Source organism: Protopterus annectens, chromosome 8.part0 (assembly GCF_019279795.1).
Source record: "Protopterus annectens isolate FY-2018-M chromosome 8.part0, PAN1.0, whole genome shotgun sequence".
NCBI lineage: Eukaryota > Metazoa > Chordata > Ceratodontiformes > Protopteridae > Protopterus > Protopterus annectens.
The window spans coordinates 1835255641-1835282963 of NC_056741.1; the positions used below are offsets into that span (position 1 = coordinate 1835255641).

The 27323-nt window shown below is 41.6% G+C and overlaps 1 protein-coding gene across 1 annotated transcript in view; it reads right to left on the reverse strand.

Annotated features, from left to right (window-relative positions):
* The window catches only part of LOC122808572, a 782028-nt gene that overhangs the window by 562603 nt on the left and 192102 nt on the right, over positions 1–27323 (reverse strand). Inside the window, exon 5 of the mRNA XM_044079528.1 lies at positions 25654–26052. Within this exon, the coding sequence (XP_043935463.1) occupies positions 25654–26052 (399 nt within the window). The remainder of the gene's footprint in view (positions 1–25653; positions 26053–27323) is intronic.

The following is a 27323-nucleotide window of genomic DNA, read 5'->3' on the forward strand; positions in this document are numbered from 1 at the left end:
TTTGGTAGATTATTTTCGAGAAACTAAAATAATGTCACATACAGGGGAAGAAAGTCTGGGCTGTCTATTACTGGAAGTGGAGAAATCATGTGGTTAGTTTGAGGGCCCAAGTGGTGGGATGTTGGATCCCTGATGGGTGAGAAATGAGCTCCAGAGCTGGCTCCCGTATCCATGGAGGATAACAAAGGTGAGATGGCAGGAAGCTGAACCATACTTTCCGAGGCCAGAAAGGGACAATGAGAATTACTGAGCTCTTCAGCTGACTTGCTTTCTGTAAAAATATGGGGATCAAGGGAAGAGGAGGGTAAGAATAAAGGAGAACTGAGGGAAAAGCATGTACTAGAACATCTCTCAGTGACTCCCCCTGATGGGGATAACAGCAAAGTCCCTGCTGCCCTTGTTGTTGAGGGGAGATGAGAATACTTCACACAAGGATGAGTCCAAAGACAGAAGATCATCTCCACCACAGAGACTGATTGAGAGACCACTTGTGAGGCATCAGAATGGATCTGCTTAGTTTGTCTGCTAACACATTATTTTCCCTGGAATGTGCATTACAATTAGAAAGCAGTTTGATGAGATCACAAATTACCATAGTCTCATGACCTCTCTGCAAAGGGGATAAGATTGAGTTCCTCCTTGTTTGTTGATGTACCACACTACAGACATGTTGGTCTGAATTGCAATAGTCCCTAAGGGGAGAACATCTTGAAATGCCTGTAGCACTAACAGGACTACTCTCATCTCTAGGACATTGATATGCAACTTTGTCTCTTGAGGGGAAAACATGCCTTGGACGGTCATTCCCAAGAAATGTCTCCTCCCCACCTTAGTTTAGATGCGTCCATGGTCACTGTGGCCATCAGAGTTGGTAAAAAAACGGTCTGCCTAGATGAAGATCATCTGATTGCATCCAGCAGTGGATGTGTTGTTTGCAAACTGAAATGAGCAGACTGTAAAGGACAGGGGTTGATACAGAATGGACCACTGTACAGCTAGAGTCCATTGGAGAACCTGCATAAAGCAACATGTTAAAGGAAGTAACACTATAGCTGCTGCCATGGAACCTACTGACTGAAGTACTGACCTAGGTGGAAGAGATGGATGGGCCAGGAGAAGATGAACCTGGCTTCTGATAGTGAAAATATGATGAGGAGGTAGAGATGCTACTTGTGTTGTCATATCTAGAAGTGAACTAATGAACTCCAGGCTTTGGATTGGTGTTAGGTTTGACTTAGCATGATTTATTGTTATACACAATTATTTGAAACTCTGGAGCAAATAGTACCTGGCATGCAGAAGCAGATGCTTGGAAGGGGTGGTGAGGAACCAGTCATCTAGATATGGAAACACCTGGAATCTTTTTAGTCTCAAATGAGTTGCCACTACTGCCATGCATTTGGTAAACACCCTGGGGTTTATGGTGAATCCAGGGGGCAGAGCTCTGAATTGGTAATGAATGGTTGCCAGTCAAAAGTGTAAATGTCTTCAGGATCATCTGTTTATTTTGATATGATAGTATGGATCTTGAAGCTCTATAGTGCACATCCAATCATTCTTGTGAAGAAAGGGTAGGATGGACTGAACAGTGACAATTTGGAACTTTGATTTCCTTATATACTGATTCAGATTGCTTGGATCCAAAATGGGTCTGAGGGCACCTGTTTACTATGGCAATATAAAGAAGTGTGAATAAGTTCCAAATCCTATTTGGTATGGCTGGACCTTTTCAGATGACTCTTTTGTATAGCAGCTTTTGGATTTCTTTTGCTGTTGCCTTTCTTTGACAGGGTGGAATGTCAGGAAGTTTCATCCTTTAACAAGATGGAATAAGGAAAAATGGTATGCAATAACTCCTGGATATCATTCGTAGTACCCATGTGTCTTGTGTTATATTTGCCCAGGCATCTGGGTGCAAAGACAATCAGCTCCCGACTGCCTCCAGAGTTAGACAGCCGAGCAGCACTTCAGGAACATTGAAAGGAACTGTATGAAAAAGAATCTCTGAAGCCCTCATTCTGCGGACCATCTCTGCCTCTAGGGCAATGTCTACCATTAACATTTCCTCCTCTGCCACTGGAGGAATTATCACTGCACAAATCTTGGAAAGGTTCCTGAGATTTTCAGAACCACATCTTCTTACCACCTCTCTGATTCCTAGAAAAAGTTCATTGAGGCATCAAAAACTTGATTTCCATGACAGAAAGCGTTTCTATCTTGATTGCTGCAGGTAAGCATATATTTTACTGATGGTCCAAACAAGGAAGGGCCATTGCATGGGGCATTGATAAAGGACATCTTAGGCTCCATAAAGCTGCATCCAAGCATGTCTCCTTATGGAAATCCCTGAACCGGCTGCTCTTGACGTACTTTCAGTTGTGTGATATATCAACCTCACCAAAGCGTCTGATATGAATAAGAGTGTGACAAGTTGCGAGAATGTTCTTTTGAAGTCCTCAGCAGACATGGACTCAGCGAGCATTTGAAAGCTCTTTGGTCAATTCTCTCTGAAGTCTTGTAAACATACCTCTCAACCTGGAATCATCAAAAATCTGGATAAAGGCCAGTGAAAAGTAGGTACCACTGGCCAAAAATCTGCACACGGATTAACATAAAATTTCTATAAATAATTATGTAACTCCACCCAGTCCAATGGAATTGTGGGGTACCAACATTTAAAACACAAACTGAAGAACAAACAAAATATTAAACAACACAAAATATAACCAGAATAATAGTCTTTCATTTATATTAACATTTGAACTTGTATCAAAATTTGAACTTGTATGCAACTGAAATACAATTTTTTTTATAAAAATAAAATTAAATGCTACACTAATATTAAACAGCACCACTAAATGTAATAAAATTACAAAATATTAACTAATTAGCCAGCATCCATCTCCCTGTCTAGCACTAAAAAACATTTTACATAATTATGCTCCAGTCGGTAAGTGCAATCCAGTCACCGAACACTCCTGTCTACAAACCTAGCAAGTCTGCAGGGCATTATCTGTACTCATACAAGGTTGCTAAGGCCTGGAACCCCTTACCATCAGGTCTACACCCCCTCTCTTCTTTCCTCTCTGAAAGACTTCCTAGTTTCAAGCTTGATTTTGCTCCTCACATAATCTGCCAGATAACAGTACCCATTTTGGAGATGAACTCCTTTTCAGGCTTGGCTTACTCCTGCAAGATTTTCCAAATCTCCTACAGTCACACACAATTTTAAACTGTTTAGTGTAAAGAAAACCAGCTACATAACCAATTGGTGGCACCAATAATTTAAAAAAGAGGACCCACATGTTTCAGCTGCCTTTTTTCAGAAAAAAATAACGGTGACACTTAGGGTTGCCACCCTTTCAAATGCTCCATAGTGGAACATTTTTTGTAGAAATGTGAGATTTTGCAGGACAAAACATACCCATAGCCAGAGCAAAGGACACAACATCATTTTTTTTTTTTTGCAAAATAAAAGCTTATTCTTGTAGCATTTGAGTTGCTTATGCTATTTCTTATTAACATTTAGGTGACTAAAATAGACAATAATTGTTCTATGCAAGTATTAAAGAAAATTTAAGACATACTTTTTGTCCTAAAATATCAGGACATTTGCCATTTTCTAGTACTTTTTTTTTTTTTGAAGGTGTCAACTGCCCAAAGAGGGACAGGTGGTAACCCTAGAGACACTGAGGTATACCATTCATCAACATTTAGAGATTTTATATTGTAACTTGTTTTTCTGAGTAGCATTCCACAAACTCACTGAAAGTGTGAGGAGTAATATGCCATGCAGTAAGCAGACTTTAAGCTAGTTAACTACCCAGAGTTTTGACTGGACATACTATTCAAGAATGTTTATACCTATTTTCGAAGTCTGTATACAATTACAAATGGCTCGCTGTCTAAATCGCATTAGTTGACAGGTACACTTCCCAACTCAACGAAGTTGATATCCTTTCTTAGTCCTTCTTTTTTATCCTTCCTACATACATCTGTCTCCCACTAACTATTCCACATTTCCTGCTAGCCCCGTCAATACATACGTCTTCACCAACCATGCATTAATAAAGTATCCTTAATATATGTCACACCAAGTATGATGGCATCCGTATGTGCCACATGGCTACCCATTTATGTTTTTGCAATAAAAAGGGCATTTATACCATACTGCACATGTTCTTATCAACTCATTAGAGTTAAGGCACAATGCTAGTAACCAACACTTATGAGCATACAGGAATGAGACTGAACTGCAACACAACATTATAAGAAAAATCAGCACAGCATTTCAAAGTTTATTACTGGATAACAATCAGTTAAAAAAACAACAAAAGCAACGATGCTTTCTTTCAAATGAAGATAGATGAATGACTTCACAAAGAAAGACTGGTGGTGGTTCTGTCTCTGAAATAAATACTCCCCGGCATACCCCTCAACCTCTTAGAGCAAAAACTCTGGACAAAGACATCAATAATGGGGGATAAAGGCCCAAAACTTGCAACAGTTTTTAAACATTGCTCTTAGAAACTTAGAAAATTGATAGAACAACAGGTTTTGCAATATCTGTCATTATTTTCTGACTTCAACCCTCAATGATTTGCCAATGATTTTCCAGACAACCAACATTTTATGAGAGCCCAAAAATGAGGCACAAAATCTGGAAATTCTGAGAAAATCTGTGCAGTTGAGAGGTATGTGCCCAACCCATTTCCACTGTAACCCTCAGCAAAATAACAATCAGTTTATACACTACATGGCTAGATGGGACTAGAGAATGAATGATACAACTGCATCACATCACCTGGCTAAAAAAAAAAAAAAAAGGTAGCTTCTGTCTCGTGACAGATTCCATTACAGCTACACTCGGGTTACGTATTCCATTACGACAAAAGAGATGTCATCAATGTCACTTTTATACCACCCATAGGTTTGATTAAGTTGTCATCATTTACTTAGCCATTGAATGGAAATCATTTAACTACACAGAAATGGTGTGTTTTTATGAAATGTGTGGGTCACCAAAAGTTACAAAAACAACTTAAATTAAAAGACCTGCTGTACAGGTAACAAGGGTACATCTTTACTTTCACTTCAGTGTAGCAGAAACCCTCACACCTGACATGAACACACACGGTATATGCTCAAGTGGCGTGGTAAAATACGTGACTGAAGATGCTCACCGAACTTCCATGGACTCCAAAGGGAGCACTTTAACAGACCTCCATAAAGCACAAAAATTTAAATTACTCACTGTTGTCTGTGGATGGCTGTCCAGAAAAATCTGCTCCACATAGTAAAACTGGATGTATTAATGCTTAACAGTAAACCATCATGTAACATACATCACACATTCACTCCACTTAAATTGCCCCTCTTATTCAACTATAATTACATGATAAGCAATTTACCACTAACCTTTTAAGAAACCAGCTAATACAAAAGGATGTTTGGAGTTTACCAATTTGTTACTACTCAAAATAATATAAATTAAAAGACCAAAATTGTAGGCTGATCAGTTATAGTCCTTGGACCAGATTTAATAAGGCCTACACTAAGTGTACATGATATGTATTCATTAAAATTCTTATCACATTTTTTGTACTTTCTAGTCACTCCGAAAGATTACACTAAGTGTACATGTTGTCTACACTTTATGGTAAATTTTACAAATCCTTGTCAATATTTAAAGCTGCAAGAATATCAGTAGGAAAATTAAAAGTAGCAGGAACAAGGTGTGCATTATGTCTGCTTAGTCTATTCCTTAGTGTACACTTAGTGTAGACTTTATTGAAATTGGCCCCTTAGCTGCTAATAGCAAAGTTATTTTAAACCTGGCAGTTGCAGCTATGAAAGAGCAACCAAGAAACCTAGGAAATTTAGTTACATCACAAGCTTTAATTTCTACAGTAGGGCAAAAGTCTCATGTAAGAACTAAACTTCCAAGGGAGGTGTGCAAACTTTTGACCACCTACAGAAGCCTAGTTTTGCTCACTGTATGACATAGCTGTGTCAGTGAATTGTTATAGTTGTTAGTATTTGCTGTCAAGATTCTCTGTATCTGTTGCTTAGCTCCCCACACGCATGAGTATTTAAAACAGACAATAATGAAAAACTATAAATAAAAAAGAAACATGATTTGAAGGGGCCATTTGGAAATTTGTGGCACCCCATTATTTTGCTTTCAAAACCTGGAAATACTGAGAAATTCATTATGGTTGAGAGGTATGGTAGTAAAATGTGCTACGTAGTTTAGTGACCTCAGGGCAAAGGTTGCTGAGGCAAAGACTCACTTATCAAATCTGTCCAATGCTGTAGGCTCCTTGTTTGGAAGATGGACAGAAGGGGTCTGTTTTTCTAGCTCTTTCTTGGTGGCTACTGCCACCACCATAGCATCGACTGGGACTCCTTTGTGCCAGTGGATTCTATCTGCTGGCAGGGCTATAAATTTGTGGGTCTTTTGGGAATGGGTTTGATGGTATCCAGTTCCTTCCAAGCCCATTGGAAAACCAAATTAATAAGTTCATCCACCGGGGGGGGGGGGTAACCCAAGATGTAGACAGGTCAAAACCAGAACCAAAAGTCTCCAAAAATACAGATTCTTCTGTTGAAGGGTTTTGGAAAGATCAGCCAATGTTTTGTTTTAGGATTTCTAAAATATCTGCAAAGGAGATGTCACCCGGTGATGTCCTAGAGAACCCCTCTTCTTCATCAGAATTGGTATCCTCCATGAGAGACTCCATGGAGGAGTCAATGTATCTCCTTTTGCAGATTTTCTTCCAGTGCACCTCCAACATGGGGTGTTCAGGTGAAGTGTTGGAAAAGACGTGAAGTTCCTCCACTGTAATTGGTTGGAGACTTATTGGAGCTAGCTGTCCCTGTGGAATTGGCTTGACTGACTCAGAGCATGGAACAACCAGAGAAAAGGGGCAGGATCTGAAATATGTGAAGGTATTTCTCTTTGGAGAGAAAAAGCCCTTTCCACCAACTCCAAAGCTGATGGGCCCAGAGAGGTTTGATCCACCTTCTTGGAGATGAAACTCCCAATGATCTTAGGTCTAAACCTCCCTAGGATCAGTGCTTTGGAGGTGGAACCAGATCTGAACTGTCCATGTCTGAGGCATCAAGTGGATGGTATGGATCCAACAAAATTAGAGCCAAACCTATCCCTTTGGATCCAACACTGACACTTCAGCTAAGAGACCTTTCCTGATCTGAAACCACTGAATGGATTAGAGAAGAAGATAAGATGTTTTTTGACATGAGCTTTGAGAAATTTTCACATCATTTTATCCACATCTGCTTCTGATAAGCTTCGGGAGGACCTAGAGGAAGTAGTGATGAGGGCCTTGAATGCATCTTTGGAGTCTGAAGCAATTGAGAAGGCAGAGTGAGAAAAAATAGAAGTTATGTTCTTACCATAACGTTCCATGTTAGTTGTCTTCTTCTTGCCTTCTTCTTGCTGGATGGGGTTCGGAGCCAACCTCGGCTCCGACTCGGCCACTCTAAAAGCTCGAGAGTTGGTTCCACCGGCTCGAGGCTCCCCCTATATCCCACAATGCTAGGCGTGAGTTACCTCAGATCTCGTTTGTAAGCTAGGCACTGCCTATAATAGTAGTAAAATAACTAGTAACAAAGTCCACCTCTATAAACAAGGGAGAAGGGTGACCTACATCCTGATCCAGGAAATATGTACAGCAGAGCATATACCTAAGTAAAGAGGTGGTAGAAAGAGAGGTCACAATCAAAACTCCACTAGGTCTGTCCAGGCCAAGGGGAAGGAGGGTGGGACGCAAGAAGAAGGCGAGAAGAAGACAACTAACATGGAACGTTATGGTAAGAACATAACTTCTATATGTTAAGTTGTCTATCTCGCCTTCATTCTTGCTGGATGGAACCGCGTCCCTAGCACCTTGTCCCGGGTGGCCTAACGGAACAGACTCTTGAGAACAGTGGAACCAAAGTTAGCTCTATGTCTAGAGGCTAAATCCAACTTATAATGAGAAATGAAAGTGTGAGGAGTAGCCCAAGTAGCAGCTGCACAAATGGTGTCAATAGGCAGTCTATCTTGGAAGGCTATAGAAGTAGCCAAGGCTCTGGTAGAATGGGCTTTAGGTTTGCTAGGCATATTTTGGTGTCTAATTTCATACACAAGGGAAATCAGGGATGTTAGCCATCTGGATAATGATACCTTTGAAACTGAAAGTCCCTTTCTGCCTTCTGCATAAGAGACGAACAGCTGGTCAGATTTTCTGAATTGTTTTGTTCTATCCAAATAGTACCTTAACTGACGATGAACATCTAGCCAATGTAATCTTTGTTCAGATCTGTTAGAATATTCTGGAAAAAACACCGGGAGGTCAATGCTTTGATTTAGGTTAGTCGTGGAGGCTATTTTAGGTAAAAAGGACGGGTTGGTTCGTAAGGATACTCTGTCCTTATGGAACAACAGATAAGGAGGTCGACAGCTGAGTGCATGAAGTTCTGAAACTCTTCTAGCTGAAGTAATAGCTACTAGAAAGAGAGTCTTCCATGACAGTAATTTTAAGGAACAGGAGGATGCAGGTTCGAAAGGGGAGAGAATTAAAGAACTGAGAACTAAATTTAGGTCCCAAGGAGGAGGAGGATTTCTTACCAGAGGTCTGAGTAGAAAAACTCCCTTCAAAAAGGCTTTGCAAAGCTTGTGGGACATGATGGCAGAATCTGAAATGCCCACATGAAAATTAGAAATAGCTGCCAATTGAACTTTAAGAGTAGAAGGAGATGAACCTGCATGGAAGAGTTCAGCTAGAAAATCAAGGACCATTTGGATGGAAGCAGTGAAAGGATCTATTTCCCTTCCTTGAGCCCAATAGGCGAAACGTTTCCACTTACTCAAATAAATCTTTCGAGTGGAAGATTTATGGGAAGCTATCAAAATATCTCGAACAGAGTGAGATATTTGAGGAAGCCTGGCTAAAGTTGGAATTGGAGAAACCAAGCAGTGAGGTTCAGAGAGGGAAGGGAGCGATGAAACTGACCCGACTGATGGATCAAAAGATCTGGAACTAGGTCCAGATGCCAAGGTCACTCCAACAGAAACTGATGTAGAAAGGGGAACCAAACCTGTCGAGGCCAGTAAGGAGCAATGAGGATCAAGGAGGCCTTCTGAGCGATAGCTATCTGTATTACTTGAGAGATTAGTGGGAAGGGAGGAAATGCATACAGAAGTCCCCGGGGCCAAACTTGGACTAGAGCGTCTCTGCTGGGTTGGCCTGGTAGCGGGAATAGGGTGAAATAATCTCTGCACTTGCTGTTTTGGGGAGTAGCAAAAAGATCGCAGCAAGGCTGACCCCACTTGAGAAAAATTTCTCTCACTACAGAGTCTTTCAGAGACCACTCGTGAGGCATGAGGATAGCTCTGCTCAATTTGTCCGCAATTTGATTGGACTTCCCGGGAATGTGCGTTGCTATCAGAAAATGCTGAGAAGAAATCACCCATTGCCACAGTCTGAGTGCTTCTCGACACAGGGGGTAGGACCTGGTTCCGCCTTGTTTGTTGATATACCACACTACAGACATATTGTCCATCTGGATTGCTATCGTTCCCAAGCGAAGACAGGCTTGAAGGGCTTGCAACGCTAAAAGCACTGCTCTCATCTCTAGAACATTTATGTGCAAGTGGCATTCGTCTGGTTGCCAAGTGCCCTGGACAGTTCTGCCCTGATAATGCCCCCCCCCCACCCGATCAGGGAGGCGTCCGTTGTCAGAGTAGCAACCGGAGGGGAAGGGACAAAGGGTCTTCCCAATAAGAGCTGAGGGGAAGACATCCACCACAGAAGATGATTTCTGCATGTTTGTGTGATTAGAATGGTGTGAGACATAGGAAGTTGCTGGTACGACCATTGCGTGAAGAGCATCCATTGAAGGATTCTCATGTGGAATCTGGCTAATGGAAGCAGAGGTATGGCAGCCGCCATAATCCCCAACACTTTCAGAACTAACCTGGCTTTGATTCTGTTGCTGCTGAAGAGGAGCGAGACCATCTTGTGTATGTCTGTTATTCTCTGATCTGTTAGCCTCGCAGACATGTTTATTGTGTCTAGATTTGCGCCTATGAAGGTAATAGTACGACAAGGCGACAAAACAGACTTTTCGAAATTTATTGAAATGCCTAAATTTTGACAAGTGCGAAAGGTGTAGTCCCTGGCCATTAGAAGATGATGCTTGGTGGGGGCTGTAAGGAGCCAGTCGTCCAAATATGGAAACACCTGGAATCCTTGTCGTCTCAGGTGAGAAGCTACCACTGCCATGCATTTGGTAAACACCCGGGGGGCAGTGGTGAGACCAAAGGGCAGGGCCCTGAATTGAAAATGACTGGTTCCCAGCCTGAAGCGGAGGAATCTTCTGGAGCGTCTTTTCATTTTTATGTGATAGTACGCATCCTGAAGATCTATAGAGCACATCCAGCTTCCCTTTCCCAAAAGGGGAAGGATGGACTGCAGCGTGACCATCCGAAATCTTGTTTTCTTGACTGACTTGTTCAAGATACTGAGATCCAAAATTGGTCTCCAGTCCCCTGTTTTCTTTGGAACTAAAAAGAACCTGGAGTAGATTCCGGATCCTTGCTGGTCTGCTGGAACTGGCTGAATTGCTCTTTTTGCAAGCAGCTTTGAAATTTCCAAAGCTGCAAGATCCCTTTGAGTGGGTGGAACATCTGGAAGGGATTTTTTTGATTGGTTTGGAATGCGAAAGAAGGGAATGGAATAACCCTCTGAAATGATGGACTGTACCCATTTGTCTTGAGTCAGGGATAGCCAGGCTTTTGGGTACAGTGACAATCTTCCCCCGACTGCCTCTGAAGGTAGGCAGTCGGGCAACACCTCAGGGATGCTGAAAGGGCTTATCAGAGAAGACTTCACGATTGCCCTGGTTCTGCGGACCCCCCCTGCCTCTAGGGCGATGTCTACCATTGTTGTTCCCCTCTGCCTCTGGCGGGAACCGACTCTGTCGTCAGGCGAAGTCCCTTGAGATTGTTTACGGAACCACATTTTCCCACTTTTCTGGCCTTTGGGGTAAGGCCTAGAAGGAGTAGAAAAACGGACTCCGACGGCAGAAAGAGTCTTGCCATCTGTCTCGCACCTAGTCAAGGTTTCTTTCACTTGAGGACCAAAAAGAGATGATCCATCAAACGGGGAATTAGTGAAAGATGTTTTAAAGGGGTCCGCAAAGTTACATAACCGCATCCAGGCGTGCCTGCGTAAGGCCACCCCTGTCCCTGCGGCCCTGCTCGCTCCATCAGCCGCATAAGAAAGGAGGCGCATGGAGGAGTTAGCTATGGAGTTCAGGGTAGCCAGCTGAGTGTTCATCTTATCCTGAAAACCCGCAGCTGTAGGATCCTTCAACATGTCACTCGCTTCCTTGATCAAGTCCCTTTGAAGACGAGTAAAATGGCATAGGTAGTTCAGCGAACGCATTGCAAAGGTCGCTGACGAGAACATCCGCTTCCCGTACCTGTCCATAGACCTGGATTCCTTGTTAGGTGGATGGACAGGCACCGAAGGATCAGCTAGTTCCTTCTTGGTGGCAGCAGCTACCACCATAGCATCCACAGAAACACCTTTTGTGAGAAATTGCTTGTCAGTTGGTGCTGTTATAAATTTGGAGGGTCTCCTGGGAGTAGGGTCCACTGAATCAGGAGCCGTCCAGGCCTTCTTTGCAACCACCTGCATGAGGGGATCAAAGGGGGGGACACCCAGGAGGTGGAAGGACGAGAGCCAAACGCCTCAAGATACACAGATTCATCCTCCGAAGGGTTAAGGGCTGGCCAATTCCCCCTCTGTTTCAGGATCTCTAGAATGTCTGCGAAAGAGACATCTTCAGAAGGGGAACGGGGAACCCTCGAATCCTCTAAATCTGTGTCAGAGGTGACAGACTCAGGTGAGTCTAAGTGCTTCCTCTTACACTTTCTCTTCCTAGGGGGCTCCCCTGCCAATTCAGGGGAGGCCTCGGAAGAGGATGAGATCCCCACAGGGGATTCTTGAGGAGCTTGCTCTCTGCGGTCTGGGATAAGGGAGTGAGTCGACATAACCAAAGGCACCGAAGTGGGAGGGGCGGACGGAGCCGACTGTGGAGTCGAACAAGGTTCCAACGCACTCCGCATGACCTCGAATGCACCCCTGTCCGGCAGAGCCAGAGGTCCCCGCTCCGAGAAGCTGAGAACCTCCCTCGGCACCGACAGAGATGGCTCCGAGGCCGATGTCGGAGCCGAACTCACCAGCGCCGAAGCACCGAGAGGGAGAGGGGGGTCGGACAAGGGTCCGATGCCACTCACCCCCTCGGAGCCGACGAGGGAAGTCTGGCGCCGAGATTCTTCAAAGGAAGAAATCGGAGCCAACGACGGAGCCGAAGACAAATGTATCGGCTCCGACGCTACCACAGTCTCGGTTCCTAGACGCCCCGGCTCCAAGCTCAAAGGAGTCAGAGGAGGAATATTAATTGGAACCAGCTGAGGCATCGACTGATGAGTCAGACTCTGGAGCATTTGGGCCAGTGCCTCGGACTTCAAAAGTCTACTCACTACCCTCTGGAGGTCGTGATCTGATAGCCTCGATGACCTGGAGGAGTGAGATCTGTGGCTCCGTTCAGACAGCAGGGGAGACGCTGGAGCCGAATGAACAGAGCCAAGGGACGGTGACCTCGATCTCTTTCTAGATGTCGGCTCCGATGGTATGATCGGAGCCGACCCATGACTCTCTAATGCCTCGGCTCCGGCCGGAGCCGAGGAAACCACTGAAACAGCAGTCACAGACTCATCGGCTCCAGCCGGAGCCGATGAAGCAGTAGGCTTCAAAGCCTTAGGCCTCGACTCTGAAGCTGGAGCCGAGGTCCTAGAAGCCTTAGAAGGTTTCCCAGAAGACACAGGAAGGGAACCTTCAGGCTTATTTAAACCCCTCAAAATGAGTTTATTTTTTCTCTCCTGCAGGACTCTAGGACTAAAGCCATGGCATACAGCACAAGAGTCCTGCAGGTGTAAAGGTCCCAGGCAGTACACACAAGAAGTGTGACCGTCTGTCAGAGACATTTTCTGACAGCACGAGTCACACTTCTTGAAGACTGAGACCTTTGTATCCTTGGACATACTCAAGGAACCTGAAGTGTAATCACACACAAAAATACACACACACAGATTACACTGATAGGATTAAAAGGGAATTATTTAAAACTAAAGGTAAGTTAATAAAATTCCCTAAGTAACACATACACACTTCTATGGAAAGGGATGGAAGGGCCCGAAGGCCTTAGGGAAGAACTAAGTGTTCTTTATAAAAGGGAGGGGGCTGGAAAGATAGTAAGGGATACACAAGTCCACTACACTAAGTGGGAAAGAATTTACACTAACTAGCCTGAGTTTAAAGAATTTTAAACTAGTCTAAACTTTCACTAACCTGGAGCCGGTAGAAAACACACCTCGATCGCTGTAGCGGCAAACGAGATCTGAGGTAACACACGCCTAGCATTGTGGGATATAGGGGGAGCCTCGAGCCGGTGGAACCAACTCTCGAGCTTTTAGAGTGGCCGAGTCGGAACCGAGGTCGGCTCCGAACCCCATCCAGCAAGAATGAAGGCGAGATAGACAACTTAACATTCAGTTTTATGGTAAATTCTGGAGTGCCACTCCTACAGGAAGTAAATGGCTTTGGATCCGAGGACCTAGGATCCAAGGGTGGTACTATAGGACTAATGGTAATGACAGGAAGAGCCAAAGCATTAGAATCTGATAATTTCAGATCCAATTGTCAAGTCTCTGGATCTGATAGTGTCGGATCCAAAGTTTTTCTAATTTTTAAAGGAGGCTATGATAAACACTTGGGTACTCTGGAGGGGATAATTTTCTGTGCTCCAGAGGAGCAGACTTACAAGTTTTGGAGGGGGTTGAGCCCTTGAAGAAGATGTAGTAGGGAGAAGTCTCCTTAGAATAAGTTTATCACATCTATCTGCCAGAGGTCTTGGGTTAAAAGTGCAGCAGATCTTACAAGAAGTGTCCAAGTGTCCGGCCCCAAAACAGTACACACACTCCTTGTGGGCTTCTGAATTTGGGATTTTACAAGATATGCACTTCTTAAAGCTTTTTTGTTGTTGTTGTTAAAGGCAAAAAAGAGGGGTTTAATTACCTGCAATTGTAAGCTAAAGAAATACCCTGAAGTAAAAAGGGTATAAGTAAAAATACCAACAATGGTAATCAAGCATTACTAAGATAATAGTACGAAAAATAATGGGAAAAATCCTAATGTCCAGTGAGAAACTAAGAAAGAGAATAGATAAACTAATCAAAGATAAATTTAAAGGTAAAGTTAAAGCTCAAGAAAAGTTAAATACCTCCTGAAATTTCTCTAATAAATTCAAGAGTGGAAGCTGTGTTTGTTCTACATTGCAGCAAATGAGATCTGAGGTAATGGGGATGGAATAGGGCATTATAAGTAGAGGGAGGAGCTCAACAGCTGGACCCAAAGTCTGGAATTTGTGGCAGAGTTGGATCAGAACCCATATGGTGAGGAAGAATGAAAAGGACAACATCAGATAAGCTGTTAAAACTTATTTATAACTATTTTTTCTATGGAGAAACTGGTGTTATTTTACTTGCGGGATGCTGGGATAAGATTTTAAAGTGCTTTTCATATTATTTCATGGAAAAGGTTAGTTTTTTTCATCTTACCTTTTTCACCAACTATTGTTGTTAAGCTTCCGTGGAAATTGGGCACTTTTTTCTTCTTACCCATGGAAGAGGCCTGCTGGTTCCTTTGTTGTACCTTCCAGCCAGAAAAAGATAAAGTTTGTTAAGTAGCCTTTGCCTCCATAGCAGGCTCATATTTTGCCTCTGCTGTGGCAAAAGCTGAGTCCTCTGCCCACGTATCTTTTTCCGTGGACTCCTCTGGTGTTGTCCTTACTGCCACTGTGGACTGGGGATTAGACACATCCTCTGTTGCTGCTGATGTACCCTTGTTGGGCAGGGGAGTGCCACTCTTAGCAGACCTGGAAGAAGGGGCAGGGAATGTCTCTCTGCTTAGTCAGAAAGCTATTCCCATCCCCTAGGTCTGGCAATTCTTTAGGAATTCCTGTCAAAAAGCAACAAAAGACTAAACATATCAATTCTCCTGTCTGTAACACTGGACAAGAGTAATTTATTGAGCTTATCTCAGGGCTTAGTACTGCCTCCTGACCCTTTTTATATGGCTTGTTCAGTGAAAAAAATCATCTTTTCCTAAAGAGATTCAAGTTTGAACTTCAAGAGACATGCAATATCTTCACAGATTTCTGGTTCAAATTTTGAGGAGAGTGTGACTTTGGATAGATTCTTTTAAGGATTTTGTTTCTGTGATGATTTTGCAGAATGAATCAGTTGTTTCAGTGGGAAAACACAAATGTTTGTCAGTCCTTTAGAATATATTATGATTTATTACAACTGGAATTTCCTGAAGCTATGCCAATTCCTCTTGTTTTTTCTGGTTTGGAGGAAATTTTTATCACATCCCGCAATTCTTCTGACAGTCAGCCTGCTGCCACCAGTCTTCTAAGTCTTATACACTAACCTCAGACCAGATCCAGCTATACCTTTAGTAAATTGAGTTGCATCTTACCATTTTATTAGTACTAGTCCCTCTCCATCTAACAAGAATGGGAGGGCTTTTGATAATTTTGGGGGTGGGGTGGTGTATGCTTCTGCAACTCTCGCTTTTATAATTCTCAGATGTCAGGCTCATGTGCTGAAATGTATCCTGACTACTTTTGAGAATCTTTTTTGTGTAGTATGTCTTCTATGGTTTCTTAAATCAATATCCATTGTTTAAAATGTGCATGTGACTCTACTGACGCTATTAACAGGGCTGCTGCCATAGGAATTGTTATGAGGATCACAACCCACCCCAGAGGATATCAAAAATAAAATTTTTAATTTTTCCTTGGATACAGGACTAGGTTTTGGACCTTCTTCTACAACAGTCATTAAAAAGTGTGATGAGAGGAGCTAGTTCAAGGGATCTTTCAGATTTTTCATCTCTCCTCCTCCATGTTTACCAAGGAATTTTAATCTCCCTTGTCAAATTTCAATAAAAGCAAAAATAAACGATCTCAGCAATCTCCAGGTAAGAAGATTTTTAAAAAGCAGTTTTGAGAAGGTTGCCAAAAAAAAAAAAACAGAGCCCCCCCCCAGAACAAAGGGTGGTCTAATAAGGCCGAATGACTATATGAGGGTCTATCCCCCCATAGACATGGTCTGACAGTTCTTTAATCCTTTCAGAAAGTCTGAACCTCCATTTTTCTCTCTTTGACAGATTATTTCAGACAGATGAGTTCTGAGAGTAATTCATCAAGGCTGCAGATGGCAGTGGGAGACTGTCCATCCTTTTCACTGGATTCTTCATTGCCCACCAGTCCAGACATTTTTTCCCTTCTCTCGTCCATCATATTCTGGCTTAGGGGGTGAATAGAAACTGTCCCTCCCTCATCTGCCTCGGTTAGGAGAAGGATGTTTCTAGTGCCAAAGAAATAAGCCTCTTGGCTTGGTTTGGACCTTTCCTTTCTGAACTAGTTTGCAATAATGCCCAAGTTCTGAATGCTGTCACTAGACAATTTGTAACCCCTTATCCCCCATTTGAGTTTCCTAGTGACCTTAGATTTAAAACATGCTTGTTACAATGCATACATTTAAACAGTTACAATGCTGCATGTACATTTCTTTTCTGTGCAGCAAGAAACAATGTTGATACATTTTAACAAAAGCAAATTTACAAATAAACTGTTAAACACAAGCATCTGTACAAATCAGTTTGATACACAAATAACATATAATTCTTTACGAAATTCCAGCTAGCGGTGCTGACATAAGTTATACATCCACTGCCCTTCTTCTCCTGGCAGGGCTGGCAATACCTCCTATCATTACACTCCTCACGACAGGATTGTTTTCCTGGGGTATCTGCTGGACAGTTCATTTCAAAGAGCTTTTCTTTCACAGGGAAAATAGTTCTGTATTTAGCTCTATTCTTGAGGCTTTTCTACTCTCTGTCTCAGCAAGAGAATTCCTCAGGATTTTGCATCTCATGGCATCTGTGATACTTATAATACCACTTGCAGGACTCCAAATGAGAACATCACAATGGTTCTTGAAATCTCTATGGTCTCAGCACTAACATTCCTTGACTTTTTAAATTTGAATTCTGGGATATCTAAAAAGGGAGATTATGGTATTAAGATGGCAAATCCCTCAGAATCCAGGTCTCCCATTCTTCCCTCCTACTCCAGTACTGTTGGTCATTACAGATGCCTCAGATTTTGCTTGGGGAGCAGTACCTATAGGGCTAAATGTGCTGAGTCTTAGGAATAAAATAGACAGACCAAAACATGTCAACATAAGAGATGTTAGTTCTCATTTCTCTAAATTATCTGTGGCTCCTGGGACCTCTATAAGTGCTTGCAGAAAAAAACACAGTGATGTGGAACATAAACAAGTAAGAGGAAACCAGATCTTACCCTCTCTGTAGACTTGACATAGTAGCCTCGGATTTAGCTTTTCAATTCAACCTAACTCTGCAGGTATCAGAAACTGAATCAGGGGGTCTGCAATGATTTTATCTATCTGTGGGGAACACCTCATAATGATTGTTTTGTCTCCTCTATAAACAATCACTTGGCAAAATTCTGTTCCTGGATTCCATGCAAGAAGACCTTGACGACAGATGCCTTTTTATTCCCTTGGACAGGAATATTCATGTATGCTTTCCCACAATTTCCACTAATATTCCGGGTACTTCTGAAGATTTAGAAGGACTTTTTAAAAATCATCATTGTGATTCTCTTCTTGCCCGGGCAGCAGGGTTCTCCCTTCTGGAAGTAGCCAGGTGCAATAAACACAAGCTTCTTGAAAGGCTGGATTGACGAATACAAGACCAGGGGTGCTTGATAAATCCCAACCCCAAATAACTGCAACTGACTTCCTGGCAGATAGGATTTTAATTCCTTTTAAGCACCTTTTTTTCTGAGGATGTGCAGCAGATACTAAACAGAGGCAAGAAAGCCTGCTACTAGAAAATCATGTATGAGCACATGGAAAACGTTTGGTAGTTGGTGCCAACAAGAGAACCAACAGCTATTCAGAGCTGGTATTTCTCTGGTTTTACATTATTTGTGAGAGTTACTATCCTATAGCCTGTCTTATACCTTGATCAAGGTGCATATGTCAGCCAATTTAGTGCATATACCCATGGGTTCCCCTCTTTCAATGTAGTCTCATGTGAAAATGTTTTTGAAAGTGGCATTGCACCAGATCTCTCCTGGAAATAGGTAGCTCCTATTTGGGATCTTAACTGTGTGTTAGAAAAAAGTAACTGTTGCTCCATCTAAGCCAGCTCATTATGCTGACTTGAGGCAAGAAAAGTGTCTGAGTTACAGGCTCTTATGGTGGGCAAACCATCAAATTTTTTTACAAAGATAGAGTTTCTTTGAGAACTAATCCTTCCATTTTGCTTAAAGAGGTATCTGAGTTTACTTTAAGCCAAGTTATCCATGTCCCTGCCTTTTTTCAGAGCCTAAACTGAAGGAGAAAGTTTACATCATACATTGGCTGTCCAAAGCCAACTTTGGTACTATCGTGACAGAACAATTTTTTTTCAGAACTTCTAAAGAGTTATTCATTTCTTGTGAAGATAATAAAGGACAACCAATGTCAAAATAAACTATATCCAATGTGTTGTCTCATGCAATTTAGTTTCTGTTACTCCCACTACAACAAAACTATTCCAGGCGGAGCTAAGGTGCATCCTACCAGGGCCCTGACATCTTCTGTACCTTTCTGTTAAAGACTGGATTCTGGAAGTATTCTAGAAAAGCAGCAAGTTAGTCATCTGTAAATATTTTTACAAACTGCTATAGACTAGATTCCTCCTCCAGATCTAGGAAAAGCTTCCTAGGATTATTCTCTAGAAGCTCCTGGACCCTCCTCCTCCTGCCCTCTGTCTAAGCCATGGTAATATATCCATATAGCTTAGGCTACTGCAGCAGTTTTTAAATGAAGAACATAGTACTGTTGTGTGAGTAAACATAGCACAACAGTAGATGTTTACATGATCACTGTTGGAGTAGCTACTCCCTCCCTCCACCTACCTTGTTTTTTGTATGTTTTTTTTACCAGAGTGTAGACATTTATTATTATTATTATTTTCCCAGCATTGTACTTTTAGGGTTTTAGCCTCCCTCTCCGTTGGAATGAAACCTCTGAAAAGTTTAGTGTCCAAACCTAACTTTTCATCAGCTCAGCTTGAGCTGACTAACAGCATGGGTGCAGGGTAGGTGCCCTGATGCTTTGAAAGATGGCTGGCTGTTATGTCCTTGTCGGAACATAACCCATATATCTAGGCTATTTCTGAAGTGATTGTTTGAACATCTACTGTTATGGGAAATTTGCTTACACATTCATGGATTCATTGTATTGACCACTGCAGCAGTAACCTTAGCTATATAGGTAAATTACCTAGTTTGCTACATTTGGGAGGTGGAAAGAGAAGAGTCCAGGAACCCCTTGAGAATGGTCCTAGCAAAGCATGATCTGGATCTAGAGAAGGAATCAAGCTTATAGTGCGTTGTAAAAGGATGCACAGAGGACCAAGTAGTAGCTTCTAGAATACTTGTGGTGCACAGCAACAGTTATTCCACTCCACAAAGGGGGAGCCACCACTGATCCTGGGAACTATCGTCCTATTAGCCTGATGAGCCTGGTCTGTAAGGAACTCATAAACAAAGACATTGGTAACCTCCAAACTCTGGACCCCACCCAGTTTGGGGTTTGTGAAAGGCAGATCATGCCTCTTGAACCTGATCGACTTCTTTGAGGCAGTCACCAAAGCCGTAGATGAGGATAAGTTGGTTCACACAGCCTATCTTGACCTCGTCAAGGCTTTTGACACCATCCCCCATTCTGGAAATATAGCTAAGCTCACTATACTAGGTATAAATCCCTAGATCACAAGATGGGTTGCCAACTGGCTCACTGACAGAACCCACCCTGTAAAAAGTTTCAGACTCCAAATCTGACTTCAAACCAGTGACAAGTGGAGTACCACAGGGTTCAGTCCTGGGACCTCTCCTGTTTGGTATCTACTTCTGTGAAGTACAGGCTAACACAGAAGACCTTTGGCTAATGAAGTTTGCAGATGACTGCAAACTAGGAGCCATAGTCGAGTCCCCAAATGATGTGAACATCCTACAAAAGGACCTCACTGAGACCAATGCATGGTGTTAGAGCCATGGCCTCAAGCTCTAGAATACCAAAAAGTGCATTGTCATCCCCTTTGGTAAAAACTCTGTACCCATGAACTACCACATAGGCAGCAGTCTACTTAATGTTGAATGTGTGATAAGAGACCTTTGGATCCAGGTGGACAGTAGTCTCTCCTTTGATAATCACATCACCACAGTAGTCAGGAAATCCTTCTACATGGCACACCTCATCACAAAAGGGTTCTCATCCAGGAAAAAAGAGGTCATTATTCCCCTCTACCTGACACTCATTAGACCCATTATAGAGTACAACGCCCCTTTTGGAATGTACCTCACAAGAAATCTGCAGCAGCTGGAAAGGCCTCAGAAGAACCTCACAAAGAGGATTACTAGCCTCAAACAGATGCCCTACACTGACCATCTCAAAAAACTCCAGCTTTACTCTGTAGCATATCGCCTACTCTGAGGAGATCTCTACCTAACATATAAAGCTATGTCAAACCCAGAGATGTTGGACATGCTACACCTAAAGAAATCCCAATCCCTCCAAGCTACACGCTCTAGGGACCTAAACCTTGTCACCACAATAAACAGGACATGCTGGAGGGATAGATTCCTGTCCCAGAGACTTCCCATACTCTGGAACAAGCTACCCCATCTATGTCAAGCAAAGTTCCTCATTAGCACTCTTCAAGAAAAATCTTGATGAGTGGATGTGAAATAGGAAATACACTCTATGGATCACTTCTGCAGCTCTGCTCAACAGGGGCACAGGAAGATAACCTTCTTGGGTGGCGTAAGCCAGGGAACCTTGTTGGCTAGGCTTACTTAGGCCCTTGGGCCGATAGCCAAGTACCTACCTATGAACCTATAAGTCATAGGTGAAGCTAAGGACCTGGTAGAGTGGGCCTTGACCTTGCCTGGAATAGTTTTGTTGTGGTGACTATAACAATGCCTTAGACAACCATCTGAAAATAATCTGCTTTAGCACAGGTTGTCCTTCTTACCTTCACAAGAAAAGAACAGCAGATTGCAGATTCAAGGATCTGAAAGATTTAGTTCTGTTAAGATAAAACAAGATAAAACCAGAATTGTCAGTGAAAATCCAAGGTATGGAGTATCTTTTTTCACTCATTTTTAAGATCAGTAAAGAAAATGGGGAATGGATAATTTGGCTTAAAGTAAACTGGGATACCACTGCAGGTATAAAAGACATCTTAGTTCTCAAAGAAACCCTGTCTTTGTGGAAAATGAGATAGGGTTGGCTCACCATAATAGCTTGCAATGCATATACTCTTCTTGCAGAGGTCAGAGCAATCAGTAAAACTGTTTCCATGTTAAAACCCTCAAGTCAGCCAGATGAGCTGGTTCAGTTAGAGTACGTGTTAGCTTCTCTAATACAAAATTAAGATCCCAAGAAGGAGCCAACAGTTTTCTGGGAAGCTTCTTATGTAACACCACTTTCAAAAACATCTTGACATGACAATGTATTGGAAGAGGAAGATCCATGGACAGCCATGCTGAAATGGCAGATAAATTAACATTGATGTAGCAATAAGAAAGGCCATAGGATAGTAACTCACACAAATATGGTAAAACCAGACAACAGCTAGGCTTGAATGGGTGCTGGCTAGGTTTTTGTCAACAACTAGATGACTTCTTCCATTTATTAATATATGACCTTCTAGTGGATGGCTTTCTTGTCTTTATTAGTACCTGCTGCACATTCTCAGCAAACGGGTGCCTAAGGGAATTAAGACACAATCGTCCAGGCAATGATTTGAAGTTGATTGGGGTTAGGATGCAGCAAACATCCCTGATCTTGTGTGAGTAGATTCTGTCTGTGAAGAAGCTTGTAGGAAGGGAGTCATTCCAATGATCTTGGGGGGATTCCTTATATATCTTCAGAAGTACACTGGATATCAACTGAAAGGGTGGAAAGGTATAAAGGAATATTCCTGTTCAAGGAAAAGAAAAGGTATCTGTCTTCCAGGCCTTCTTGCATGGAGTGCTACAGCAGAATCTTGCCAGATGATTGTTCACAGAAGAGGCAAAGACCTCTACTTGAGGAAGTCACCATAGATGGATAAAATCTCGGAAGACTCCCTGATCTAGTTTCCATTCATGAGGATCTGCCCTTCTCCTGCTCAGCTTGTCTGCTGTATAATTTTGCTCTGACAGACTGTAGGAGGTTTATAGAATGAGATTGTCCCAAGCTAACATGGCTAGAGTGAAAAGGGGGTATGGCCTGCCTTCCTGTTGCTTGTTACTGTATCACATGATTGTGGTATTGTTTGTAACAACTTGAAGAGGTACTGGGGATCAAAGATGATCCAGAGAGTCCAGTGCCTTGATGAGGCCAAGAACCTCTTTTATATTTATATGCTTGCATCTGTCCTTGGTGTCCCACACACCTTGCACTTTTATCCCTCCTGAAACCATTCAACAAGCAAAGTGTGTTGTGTCTGTGGTGACTGCTCTGGAACAGGGAAGGAGAAAGGATGACCCAGTTTTAAGGATATTTGCTGTCTCCACCAAGTGATTTCTCTTCTGACAAACCCAGGCACTGAGATCTGAAAAGAAAAAAGATGCTGATACTGGGACTAAAGACACTTCAGACACCATTGTATCTTTTGCATGTGGAGTTTTGACAGAGGTATCATGAAAATCATAAATGCTATGAGATCCAAAAATCCTGAGATTACCTCACAGTGACCAAAGTCTGAGTAGGAAATCTTAGAAACAGATCTAGATAAAATTATATTTTTTCTTATGGGAGAAAGCTCTTTGAACTGAGATGTCTGGCTGCCACCAAAGGAACACAATCCTGTGTGAAGAGGTAATGGGTTGTAAAGTTACACCATTTTGAATTTGGGCAAACAGGTTGAGGAACGAAAGACCCATAACTGGTCTCCAATCATTTACTTTCTTTTGCACTAAAATCACCCTTGAATAAAAAACTTTCCTCAGCTGGGAAGGAGGTTCTATCTCAAACTGGGACAACATGTGATGAAGAACATTTGGAAATAGTCTGGTATAGTGGATGAGGAATTACCCCACTACAAAGGAAGAATTTGTTCCCATAACCATCTCTAACCTTGATGAATGATCCTCAGAAGCCATTTGCCTGAAACTCTCTTTTGCCAAAGAGAAAAGTGGAGATTCAGGCATTCTGGAAGGTAAATGGGGCTGATGTGGTAGGATGCTGGGACAAGGTCCCTTAAATAGTCATTCTGACTTGTTGGACTGTCTTTGGTTTTGGGTGGATCCAGAATTCTTTTTGGAACACCTCTGCCATTTCATCTTAAATATCTGTTTACCTGCATCATGCCATTACAGGTTGGGAGGTGAGAGAATCCCTTAGAAAATATGGAAAAGGAGGGCTGAACATTTGTAGAGATTCCCTTAATTAACTTACCTCTTTCATCACACTTTTTCATCACCTCTACAGGAGAGGGCCTGAAAACTAATTCTCTATCCAAAGGAGAATTTAAAATCTCATTTTAAACATCATCTGGGAGGTTCTGAGAATGCAGCCAAGAAAACCTCCTCAAAAGAAAGAGTAACATGGCCATAGCTCTGGAAGAAGTATCATCTGAGACACACACATTACTGCAAACAATGAGTACTGACTTGTACAAGTGAAGAAACTAAATTATTTAAAGAAAAATGTTCCCAGTATGAAGAAACTGCAGACGTACATTCCTCATACTTTCCCAAGAAGTCTGAAATTTTAACATACAAGTCTGACAATTCAAAATGTTGACAATTAAAGTTGCAGAAGCACTTTTCTCCCGTATTTATCAAACATCTTCCTATCCTTATAAGAAAAGTCAGGATTGTAATTAACTAAATAGCAGCAGAAGGATTAACTAATAGCTATAGCTACTGGGTCATGTTTGGGAAAAGATGTATAAAAAATGAAAAGAAATGAGGAACTTCATACATCCTATATGCTTTTTAGGGGCAGCTGAATAGCTATAAGTAAATGCAGGCAGTAATGCACACATCCTCCAAAAATGACAGAAGTGGAGGAATAGATGAAGGTTCTTGAAATTCCTTCTGTAACAGCTCATAGTATTTTCTGAGGGATTGAGAAACCTTGGTGTTTTTCCACAGAAAATACTGGCAAATTCTGGAAATAGTCTAAGAAAAAGAAACCCCCACAGGTAGAATCAGAACCTGAGGTCTCCTCTCAGATTCTGAATCAGAAATTTGATGAGAAATGCATGCATTTGTCCCTTCATCTTCCTGCCCAGATTCAAAATCTCGAATCTCTTTAGGAAAAGATGTATCCCTCATTCTTGTTACCACAAACAACATTATAAGAATGATCGGTAGCATGAATGTAACCCTGAGCAAAACACAGTAAACTTCTCCTGGCTAAGGAAATATGAAGTGGAATACATACATATTAAGTTTTCTATTTCTTTTTGACAGGAAAAATGGGGCCAACAATGCTATTACTGGCAGCAACAGCTTCCCTATGGATGGGCACAACATTCTGATAAAAGAGGGGAGTGTTACCTGCTCACTCTTCCAAGCCTGACAAGAGTGTCTCTCCCTTGTCCATTGAAGGGACCCATACAGCTGCAGAAGAAGTAGCTAACCAACTGGTTCATAGTGGCTGCTGCTACTAGACCAGAGGGATGCAGGGTAAAAGATTAGAAGCCTAAAGTACAATAAATGGCCACAGCAGATTCATCCACCTGTGGGAAACTGCTAGCCTGCTGTGGTGACAAAAGCAATTTGCTTATTTTTTTTCTTTTTGTGGTTGTAAGGAGGGCCTTCTATGGAAAAACAAGTTGCCCCATGGTCAAACCAAAAATGGTGCCTCTTTCCTGCAGTAAATAAGCAGCACAAAACAGAAAAAGTTAAAAGTCTTTAAATGTCACTTTTTTCACATAAAAACAGTAAAAGTACTTTAAAGTAATATACAAGTCCCAAAAAGTAAAATAAGTACAATTTTTCCACAGAAAAAATGGTTTTGAATTACTATGTAAACTTTTAAACTGACAGAAAAAAAGAGCACTCCCACTTAAAAGTACATTACAGTCTCATGATAGTCCATTAAAAACAACAGGAAAAAATTAATAAACAAATTTTTAAAATGGAAAGTCTTCCCAAAGAAACCACACAAGCAGAATGTTCATCCTCGAAGGGCTCAGTGGAGAGTATTTTTTGGCAGCAGGAAAACTCTGAAGGGCTTGGTGGCCCATGCTTGTCTTTTTAGTCATCACAGACGGTGCCCTGAAGCTTTGGAAACTGGCTGGTGGTTGTATCCTTGGCAGGATATAACTCATATAACTTAGGTTACTGTAGCACTGATCAATGTGATGAACATCAGTTGTGATCCTAGTACTTGTTTGATTTAAAGAACAAAGCACAGTAATACATTTTTACCGTTTACCTGGAGATTGATGGGATTTTGAGATGAATAAGCATGAGAGGTGTCTTCTAGTTGCACTCGACAAAAGTATTCATTTCTGTCATTGTCTCTGATGTTTACAATCTCAATGGATATATCATTATCATTTGGGTTCCCACTAAATATATAATGATCCTTATCTGTCGTGGTGGCTACATTGTTGCAGGTGTAAGTCTCTGCAGTTTCTTGGTATGGGAGAACACACCGAAAGATGACTGGTCCATGAAATGTATTGCCTGTTCTCCAAATAACTGTGATGTTACCTCTGTAATCATCAATAGGATGTGTGAACGTGCAAGGAAGTCGAGCTGATTTTCCTGACTCTACATTCACTGTATCTGGAACTTGTATGCTCCAATCTGCTTTACCAGCTCCTATAATAAGATCAAAGCAAAAATAATTTGAAAAATGCAGTAGAGGGGAAAGTATATATATATATATATATATATATATATATATATATATATATATATATATATATATATAGCTAAATCACACTGCTTAAAGATCCATTTTGCAATGTCACAGACAGCAGGCTCAACAGAAACAATTACAGTGGGGTCATCAGTTGCAGTTGTGACTGTGTGTGTGTGTGTGTGTGTGTGTGTGTGTGTGTGTGTGTGTGTATATATATATATATATATATATATATAGATACTTATATATATATATATATATATATATATATATATATAGATACTTATATATATATATATATATATATATATATATATATATATATGGGTCTACTTCAAAACACTGAATTACTGTAACGTTGAACCACAACATCAAATGTTCAGAACACTGAAAAGTTAGAACATCAAAATTACATAACAATGAAAATTTAAATCATTGAGTCTTACATCATCGAAAGTGTTACATGGTTATGGTTTAAAGTGTTAATTTTGTGGTATCACTTTAAGAAGTTGTATCATGTAGTAAACAAATCTGGCGGATGGTTTAAAAGAAGTTCTCAGGTTTTATACTAAAAGTTTATCAGATAATGGTTAAGCATTGTTGTGTTTGAATGATGGATTTATTAGTTTAAAAGAAGTCAGGTTAGTGTTGTGGAACGTGATGGGATACTTGAGTAGGGGAGTAAGTTTTTATTTGGGCTGTATGTACATGTTGTCAGGAAAATAGAGGTACATGTTTGAGATATTATTTGTGAATTCTGTATGAAGATTGCAATACAGTGGGGGAATGGTAAATTTACCTTGTCTCCATTGTAGTGCAATCTTGGAATTGGTATATTTAATTTACAGGGGGTGTGGGGGCACAGGGGGGCTTACCCCCCCTGCAGAAATGTTGAAACAAGTGTGTTTGTCGGTTTAGTTATGTTTGAGGTGGCGAGTGTATTACTAATGTGTGTATTGTAACATTCGATGTTATGGGATGCGATGATTTAAATTTGCAGTGCTATGTAGTTTCACTTAGTTTTCCGTTGCAGACCAAGTTGAGGTTTTGCATGTGGTCACATGAATGGAGTTTGGCTTGCAGATATGCAGTGATTTCATCAAGATGAGGTCAGAGATTGCTCTGTATGCCAGACATATATCACCTCTGAGGAATCTGTATGAGACGGAGTAGGGGGACAGGACTTTTAGCCTATCCGTGTTGGATGTGGTTCATGAGGGTCAAAAGG